The 9,965-nt window shown below is 40.5% G+C and overlaps 1 protein-coding gene across 1 annotated transcript in view; it reads right to left on the bottom strand.

Moving 5' to 3' along the window:
- Positions 1-2,733: 2,733 nt before the first annotated feature.
- The window catches only part of LOC131499841 (zinc finger protein 345-like), an 81,030-nt gene continuing 73,798 nt past the window's right edge, over positions 2,734-9,965 (bottom strand). Inside the window, exon 6 of the mRNA XM_058708274.1 lies at positions 2,734-8,843. Within this exon, the coding sequence (XP_058564257.1) occupies positions 6,871-8,843 (1,973 nt within the window). The 3' untranslated portion in view covers positions 2,734-6,870. The remainder of the gene's footprint in view (positions 8,844-9,965) is intronic.

Genomic DNA, 9,965 nt, shown 5'->3' with positions numbered 1-9,965 from the left:
AAAAACCTCTTTTGATAAACAGTATGTGATGACACCAGACATTTTTTGTTAGAGTTTCATCATAAACTCATTTTGGTGAGGACTTGTACTCTTCTGGTTTCAGAATCTAAGAGGCTTTGTGGTTCTGGGTCTGTGCTTGTGTTGTTTCTTGACTGGCAATGGGGACTGTTTCTGATCTAACTCCCCATGTGCAGTCCATTAGCCGAATGTTACACAATAGGCTGGTGTTCAGTTAGGACTCTAATAAAGGATGATCATTTTCCTTTGAAATACTGCATGGCCGCAATACACTGTAGAGTCAGGAAAGAACAGATTGCAGGTCTGTGGCAGAGATGACTCTTCCTCTTAGAAATTTAAAAGTCTTTGGGCGCCTGGTGGCTCAGTTGGTTGGGCGACTGACTTCGGCTCAGGTCATGATCTCACAGTTTATGAGTTCAAGCCCTGTGTCGGGCTCTGTGCTGACAGCTCAGAGCCTGGAGCCTGCTTCAGATTCTGTCTCCCCCTCTCTCTGCCCCTCCCATGATCCTGCTCTGTCTCTCTCTGTCTCTCAATAATAAATAAATGTTAAAAAAAAAAAATCTTTTTAAAGAAGTTTAAAAGTCTTGGCGTGCCTGGGTGGCTCAGTTGGTTAAGCGTCCAAAATTGGCTCAGGTCATGATCTCACAGTCCATGAGTTCGAGCCCCACATTGGGCCCTGTGCTGGTGGCTCAGAGCCTGGAACCTGTTTTGGATTCTGTGTCTCCTTCTCTCTCTGCCCCTTCCCCCTTGTGCTCTGACTCTCTCTCTCTCTAAAATAAACATTAAAAAAAAAAAGAAATTTAAAATTCTTCAGTCTTGCCAATGTAAATGCTTGATGCATTCTGTAGATGAGATTCTGAACGAATCCCAAGACAAAGGACATTAGCTCTTCTCATTAGACAGGGACAGAGTCAACAGCACCCAGCAGCCATCCCACAGGGATTCCCATTCATGTCACAAATAATTTACTCTCTCAGGGGAACCATAGAAGAATCAGCCACTTAACATGCTGAGCACTCTGAATTTAGGCAGGCTAAGTGCAGAGAAAACCAAGACACAAAATATAATGAACCAATTCCAGGAGCAAATTTTTGCAGGAGCAACATCACTCTAGTTAGCACATTCATTCACAGCTAAAACCCTTTAGGTAGTGTTGAACACCTAAACCCACTAGGAATCAAAATAAATCACTAAAATGGGGAAAAGGATGGAGACAATTGTTGGAGACCTTCCAACAATCTGGTGGGACTCGTGTTTAACACACATGGAGAACATGTTTGCAATATCTAAAGAGTTATACTAAGGATGATTTGAATGCTCAAGTGGCCTGAATGAGGAGCCTTGAAATACTTCATGTGTGTACTTATGCATCCACCTCCAGAGAGCCATCTATTCAACTAAACAAATCGAGTGGGACACATATTTTGACTGCTTCTTGTAAGTTTTTTAAAAAAACAACATAGTATCAATGCAGTAAACAAATAAGGAACCCTCTGAAATCGTGGCAAAAACTGAGCTCAAAAAACCAACTCCTGGGGCGCCTGGGTGGCTCAGTCGGTTAAGCGTCCGACTTCAGCCAGGTCACGATCTCGCGGTCCGTGAGTTCGAGCCCCGCGTCAGGCTCTGGGCAGATGGCTCGGAGCCTGGAGCCTGTTTCCGATTCTGTGTCTCCCTCTCTCTCTGCCCCTCCCCCATTCATGCTCTGTCTCTCTCTGTCCCAAAAATTAAAAAAAAAAAAAAAAAAAAAAAAAAAAAAACCACCCAACTCCTCTAGAAGTACTTCCTACTGCTCCATGTTTTTCTACTTGAAATGGAATGCCAAGACATGAGGCATTTAAGTCAAATCCTGTCGGAGAACAAGGATTCTTGTTGCCTCAAAGATCCTTCTAGCTGGACTAAGAATCAAATTGACATGAGACAGGTTAACAGACCATCAAATTTAATAGGTGTATATACAGGGAATCCACATAGAGGTAGAAATTCCAAAGACTGTCAGGCAAGATGAGGCACATATGTCATCCAGAACTAAGGAAAAGGGGGTAGGCGCCTGGAGCTTCCTAGGAAAGGAATGCACTTCACAGGGTGATAAGAGTATATATTTGGTAACTAGAGGCTTGTCCTACCTCACAGATGTGTCACTCAGATAAACTTTATCTTGGTTAATAACTCTTACTGTGGGAAAGGCCATACAACTTAGACTCTTCTGTGTGGTTAAGGGAGGGGGAAAGTTCTCTTGAGCCCACAAGTTCAAAGTACCTTCACCTCAAATTATCAATGGGACAAAATGGCATATTGTGGCTGAGAGAAGGGGTGGGGGCAGGCGGAGCAGGTTGTCCTAAACCACTTCAGTTCCCCCATCTGCAACTTCTATGGTAGTTCACATATTAAAACTTGACCTGGTAGATTTTTCATGCCCTCGATCTAGTACTTTAGTCCTGACAATAGGTCAGTTTAATTAGTCAAGGAAGTTTCACGAGGCAAGGATTCAGCTGTATTTTCAAACTAAGTCTTGTAGTTTCAAGTAATGTTATTAAATGAGGCATTTATATGAGAACAAATGAACCATTGCTAATAGTCACTGAGAATTTCTGAATTCTGGAGGAATCCCGTAGGGAGAAAAGATAAATGTTTCAATTTGTTTACAAGGTAGGTTTTGTGAAACTCCTGCAAGTCAGTTAAGAGAAAATGTTTGCTTAAATCTGCAAAAAACACAACTATTTTTTAAAGGTTTTATTTAAATTCCAGTTAGTTAACATACACTATATTAGTTTGAGGTGTACAACAGTGATTGTATAATTCCATACAACACCCAGTGCTCAACACAAGTGCGCTCCGTAACTCCCACCACTTATTTAACCCGTGCCCCCACCCACCCACCTCTATTCTGGTAATCATCAGTTTCTTCGATATAGTTAAGTCTATTTTTTGATTTGCTTTTTTCCCCGTTTGCTTGTTTCTTTATCACACACGAGTGAAATCAGATGGTAGTTCTCGGAATTTTTTTGTTTATACAATACTCTACCTCCATCCAGGTCAGTGCAAATGTCAAGATTTCATTGCTTTTTATGGCTGGGTAATATTCCGTTGTGTACATAGACGGCAACTTTCTTATTCGTTCGTTAGTCAGTGAACACTTGTGCTGGACTGTTTGAATCAAAAATGCTCACTGCCACTAATTCTCCAACTTCAACAATTCTGTGCCTTGGAAAGAGTCAGAACACAGAACTATACTCATCATGGGTTGACTGAAGACAGGAAGGTCCCTCACAGCAATGCATCAGCTTCCCTAAAACGTCACCCACGTAGAGTGGATCTAACCATAAATGGGCTTATATACCTGGGATATTAGTGCTTTGATGAGACCAACCACAGCACATGACTTGCTGATCCTATTAGTGTCCAGAAGGCTTCTTCATCGCCAAAATTTACTCTTATGTGACATTTTACAGCTAGGCCCACACCTGTGCACCATTCATTACCCCCTCCTCCATCCACTGTCACTGATCTATGTCTGGGCAATCACAGTAATCGCCACACAAAATCTGTTCTTCAGTAACACACAATTCAACTGAATCATGAAGATAAAAGATGAATTCCTTAATCCTCAGTAACTCACCCCATTTTCCAAAATCCTCATCTCTGTGACATTTACTCATTAGATGACACCACCAAGAGCTGCCTATGACTTTGGTGACAAAAGGGAGCCACCTCCAGTTCCCTTCCCACATTGAAAGGGCTCCTCACATATTCATTTCATACGTCTTATCTCTCCAAAGATGGTGCCATGGTCACGTTTTACTTATATTCTCATTCCACATCCCAGTGCTAAATGTCTGAATTAATACTGTGTCCCACTGGGGGCACCTGGGTGGCTCAGATGGTTGAGCAACCGACTTCGGCTTGGGTCATGATCTTGCAGTTTGTGAGTTTGAGCCCCGCATCGGGCTCTGTGCTGACAGCTCGGAGCCTGCTTTGGATTGTTTCCCCCTCTCTACTCCTCCCCTGCTCACGCTCTGTCTCTCTCTCTCAATGATGAATAAACGTTAAAAAAAATAATTTAATAATAATAAAAAAAAAATACCGTGTCCCACTGGCCAAACATCTCTATGATCGCATTTAGGATTTCAGTGAGGACATTCTAGCCGCCAACACAGGCAGAAAATGTTTTTGATGCCTATGTAGCTGGAAACAAAAATGAGGAAAAACAGAACTGGAGATCTAGAGATAACTAGGAAATAAAACAAAATAGAAGCTTTATTTTTTGAAATGCAGAGAGTCAGTTGTGTAACTCAAGCGTCTTCTCTCCACAGCCAGAATTTATGCCAATTCTTCATCCTGTTTTCTAGCTCTTACCTGGGGGTATATCACTCCCATTGGAATGTTTCCCTACTTATGGGTATCTACTACTCAACCAGTATTGTCATATATACATGCTTACGTCATGTTAAGTATCAAAACAACATTCCCCCCTTATGACTGGGGGCACATACCTTTATTTGGGGCCATAATGTGGTGCTTTAGAGTCCCTGCACAAGGTCCAGATTGGGTCATTGACTACAATAGGTTTAGGTAAATTCTGTGGGAATCTTCTCTAGGTGACACACAAGGGGAAAAGTTGGGGGGGGGGGGGTAAGTTATATCAGAAGTTACACTAGGGGTCGCCTGAGTGACTCAATCCGCTAAAGGACTCAGATCATGATCATAAGGCTTGTGAGTTTGGCCCAGGTTGGGTTCTGCCCTGCTGGCAGAGCCTGCTTGGGGTTTTCTGTCTCCGTCTCTCTCTGCCCCTCACCCTCTCTCTCTCTCTCGCTCTCTCTCTCAAAATAAATAAATAAACAATAGAAAAAAAAGTTACACTAACTTGTGACTCTACAGGTTTGTTATCTATGGACCATACTAGTGAGACAAGGCCGGTGTTAGTTCAAGTCCCTGCGAAACTACTGGCTATACAAAATGGCTGCCAAGTGGCACCAACATGGAGTCCTTGAGCTAAACGGTCTATAATACCTCTATATAATCTATACTATATCCGTGTACTATCCCACTAGTCCCGAAAAGGAGAAAATGATACAATTGAGAAACTAGGGAAAAAATAATCACACATTATTTAAACTTTAAAGCCACTGAGAAAATGGATTTCTAGGTGTATTATTCCACTCCATTACAAATACGTGATCGATATCATCAGTTTCCTACAACCTCAAATAAAAATGAGATAGGTTAACATTGGTGGTGGGATAATACTTCATTCATTACACATCCATGCGAACACGTTAAAAACCATTATGTTTTAGTAACTAAAATATATTAAGTTCACAAATAGACTAAGTAATGCATTCCAAATCCACTCTATAACCCTTCTTCAAAATACAGAATACAGGCATTCAAAAAGCATTGGTCTCCTGATATAATGATGTGGAAATAGTACTTTCCATAATTTTCAGGCCTGAGGTCCTTCTTAAAAAATGTCTATCTAAAAATCATATGCCGTATGGGGGAAGCATTTGCTATCCTTTCTGACATCTGCGAGGATTGATCCATTTCAACCACATCAACTGACATTCTCTACATTGAATTTTAGCTGTTATGAAGATACGCCAGTATTTTACAAGACTGCCATGTCTTTTTTCTTAAAGACCAGTTGGTAAAATAAAAAATACTTATCATATTCGGGAAATGTTTTACTTTGAATAAATGGAGAAGATTGATGTTCTGAACACCTATCTCATTATAAGCATAAATAGCATCTCCATTTAGATTTTCTTCATATTGTACATCAGACTGTCCTCCATCTTCCATGAAAATTTAGGTATGCAGGAGTCCCACCTAATGAAGGACATCTCATATCTTTGATGCATCAACAATCAGCCACATACTTTCACACACCCACTAGGAATGAATGAATTCTGCGATTTGAGAGTAGAAATACAATAATACTTGCTAGTCAAATATCTCAGGGTCAATGTAAGAGAAAAAAAAACACATTGAAATTAATTATACCTATGCAAAAATCCATCCACTTAAGCTTTTGAAGCATATTAGCATATATATTATCTAAGTGTTTAGCTTTGTATTTTTACTTATAATGAGTGTTTTGATGTAATGTCTAAATAGGCTGACCGACATAATGCTTGCCACTTCATTTGTCACCTCTATTGACATTTGATACTCAATTAAATATTTTCCTAAATATTTGTATCTTTCAAGTCACTTTCCTCTATGCACTCTGGTGTTTGCTAAAATGTACATTAAAATGAAGGTCTTTGCTCATTCATTACATTTTCAGGGATTGAATCTGGTGTGCATTTGGATTCCGGTTAAAGGCACTGCAACTTTCTCTACATGTTACGGTTTCTAAACTGTTAAGATAGCTACGATGTTGAACAAATTGTGAGCTTCGGCTACAGGATTGCCACATTCTTTATACTTTTGTAATGTTTCTCCTCAGTATAAAGTCTGTGATGCTCAGTAGGGTTGAGCCTAAAAGTCTTACCAGATTCTTTACATTGGTAAATTTTTCCTCCAGTATTAATTCTGTGATATTGAATGAGGCTTGACCTTTGATTAAAGGGCTTGCCAAATTCTTTATATTTGCAAACTCCTCTCCAGTATAACTTCTCTGTTCAGGAGTCAGGGTTTAGCATTGCTTAAAGGTCAGGCTACATTCTTGACATTTGTATGGTTCCTCTCCAATAGAATTCTCTGATGTGGAGTAAGGGCTGAGAAGTCCTTAAGAGTTTTCTCATTCTTTAGATTTGTAAGGTTTGCTCCAGTGTGAATTCTGTGATGATGAGTAAAGGTTAACCAGAGATTAAGTGTTTTGCCACATTCTTTACTTTGGTAAGGTTTCTCTTAAGTGTGTATTCTGTGATGTTGAATAAGATGTGAATACTGGATAAAGGTGTGGCCACATTCTTCACATTTGTAAGGTTTCTCTCCAGTATGAATTCTGTGATGTCGAGTAAGGTTTGAGTGCCTGTTAAAGGCCTGGCCACATACTTTACATTTGTAAGGTTTCTCTCCAGTATGGACTCTGTGATGACGAGTAAGGTATGAGTGCCTGTTAAAGGCCTGGCCACATTCTTTACATTGGAAAGGTTTCTCTCCTGTATGAATTCTGTGATGCTGAGTAAGGTTTGAGTGTCTGTTAAAGGCCTGGCCACATTCTTTACATTGGAAAGGTTTCTCTCTAGTATGGATTCTGTGATGTTGATTAAGATGTGAGTGCTGGTTAAAGGCCTGGCCACATTCTTTACATTTGAAAGGTTTCTCTCCAGTATGAATCCTGTGATGTCGAGTCAGGTTGGAGTGCTGGTTAAAGGACTGGCCACATTCTTTACATTGGTAAGGTTTCTCTCCAGTATGGATTCTGTGATGTTGGGTAAGGTATGAGTGATGGTTAAAAGCTTGGCCACATTCATTACATTGGTAAGGTTTCTCTCCCGTATGAATTCTGTGATGTTGAGTAAGGTTTGAGTGCTGGATAAAGGCTTGGCCACATTCTTTACATTGGTAAGGTTTCTCTCCAGTATGAGTTCTGTAATGGTGAGTAAGGGTTGTGTGCTGCCTAAAGGCCTTGCCACATTCTTTACATATGTAAGGTTTCTCTCCAGTATGAGTTCTGTAATGTTTACTAAGGATTGAGTGCCATTTAAAGGTCTTGCCACATTCTTTACATTGGTAAGGTTTCTCACCTGTATGAACTCTGTAATGACCAACAAGGGTTGCATGCTGGGTAAAGGCCATCCCACATTCTTGACATTTGTACGGTTTTTCTCCAGTATGGATTCTGTGATGTTCAGTAAGATGTGAGTGCCTGGTAAAGAGTTTTCCACATTCATTACATTTGTAAAGATTCTCTCCAGTATGAATTCTGTGATGTTGAGTAAGGCTTGAGTGGTGGATAAAGACCTTGCCACATTCGTTACAAATGTAACTTTTCTCTCCAGCACCGATTGTCTTATGTATATACAGTCTTGATGACTGACTATACATGTTCCCAGGTTTATTACGTCTGTATGAGTTTTTTCCCACATGCATTCTCTGATGATCCATAACATTGGAGGTCTGGTTAAGAGCTTTGTCACACTCATTATATTTATAAGGATTCTCTCCCATATGCATACTCTTATGTATAATGAGGTTGGAGCCTTGATAAAAGACTTCCCATTTATTACACTCAAAATGGTTCTCTGGAAAATGAGTAATCAGATGTTTATTAACATTTGACCCCTGGATAAATATCTTCTCAGATTCACTGTATTGAGCAATTATGTTTTCATTGAAAATGCTCTGGTAGTTTTGCAGGGTTGACTCCTCGGTGAAGGAACTCTCAAACTGATACCACATAGCGCTTTTTTCTTCATTTTTAAATCCCTGATTTTCAGAAATATTGGACTGAAAGGTCAATGCAAACCTATTTTCAAAATGGTTCAAATAATTATTTTCAGCCTGGACTAGGTAATTTTCCAGATTTTCCAAATTTGGATTCTGCACATACGTATCTTTGATCATTGGATTTGAACCATTGCTTACAGAAACACAAGGCTTTGCAGAAGTAGTTGACTTAAAAAGGGATGTCGTCCAGAATGTTTTATATCCTTCACCGTCTGGGGCGGTGAGATTCTCATAATGGGCAGTTATCTCTGTTTGGATACGTCCTTCATATCTCGGATGCTCTGCACTCTCTCCATCATTGTCCCAGTCTATCATTAAGTGTAAATTCTCAAGGGCACTCTGTTTATATCTACCCAGTGACACGTTCTGAAAACAAGATTCTATGCACGGCTTTGGCAGCAAGCTCTGGGTGTCATTTGAAGATACGGCTGAAAGAGATCAAATAACAGAAAAATAAAATCATTTTTATCCAACTACTGTCAGGTAAGTACACTGACGAGTTCTAACATGCAAAATTAAAATCGATCGGAGAGGGGCGCCTCGGTGGCTCAGTCGGTTAAGCATCCGACTTCGGCTCAGGTCATGATCTCACAGCTTGTGGGTTCAAGCCCTGCGTCGGGCTCTGTGCTGACTGCTCAGAGCCTGGAGCCTGTTTCAGATTCTGTGTCTCCCTCTCTCTCTGACCCTCCCCCATTCATGCTCTGTCTCTGTCTCAAAAATAAATAAACGTTAAAAAAAAAAAATTTTTTTTAAATAAAATAAAAAAAAATAAAATCGATAGGAGAACTTCAGCAAGACGGTTGAGAAGCAATCATCAGGACCTCATTCTGCCGGCACACAGAAATTTGCATAGAACGTGCTGACCACGTAGCTTAAGAGATCATTCTGGAGTACACGTCACTTTTCTATATGGCAAAAAGTCAGAAGTACCGTTTGAGAACAAAATTAGCAGAAGGAAGGAAATCTAAACATCAACCACAAATGAACAAAACAGGATATAGCAAAAAGTGGACAGTGCCAACAAGAAAAGGAGCTGGTGTTCAGAAAAGATCAACAAACGTGACAGACCTGTAACTAAATCAGGGAAGAAGGACAGAGAAGACCAAGTACAATCAGAAGTGAAAGCAGACACATTAAAACTGATATGACAGAAACAAAAATAATTATAAGAGGTGACCATGCCTACAAATAGGTATCCAAAAAAAAAGAAAAAAAGAACCTGTGTGTATGGGGTGCCCGAATGACTCAGTTGGTTAAACATCTGAAATGGCTGAGGTCAACATCCCAGGGTTGTGAGACAGAGGCCCACCTGGGGCTGCCTGAGGAGTGTGGAGTCTGCTTAAGATGCTCTCCCTCTATCTCTGCCCCTCCCCTGCTCTCCCACCCCTGTACTTTCTCACTCTAAACAAAATTAAATTAAATTAAATTGACTTCTGGGGAGCCTGGGCGGCTCAGCCAGTTTAATGTCTGACTCGGTTTCAGCTCAGGTCATGATCTCACAGTTTGAGGAGTTCCAGCCCCATGTTGGACACCATGTTGACAGTGCGGAG

The sequence above is a fragment of the Neofelis nebulosa genome, chromosome 17 (genome assembly GCF_028018385.1).
Source record: "Neofelis nebulosa isolate mNeoNeb1 chromosome 17, mNeoNeb1.pri, whole genome shotgun sequence".
NCBI lineage: Eukaryota > Metazoa > Chordata > Mammalia > Carnivora > Felidae > Neofelis > Neofelis nebulosa.
This window is presented reverse-complemented; position numbering and strand designations above follow the sequence as displayed.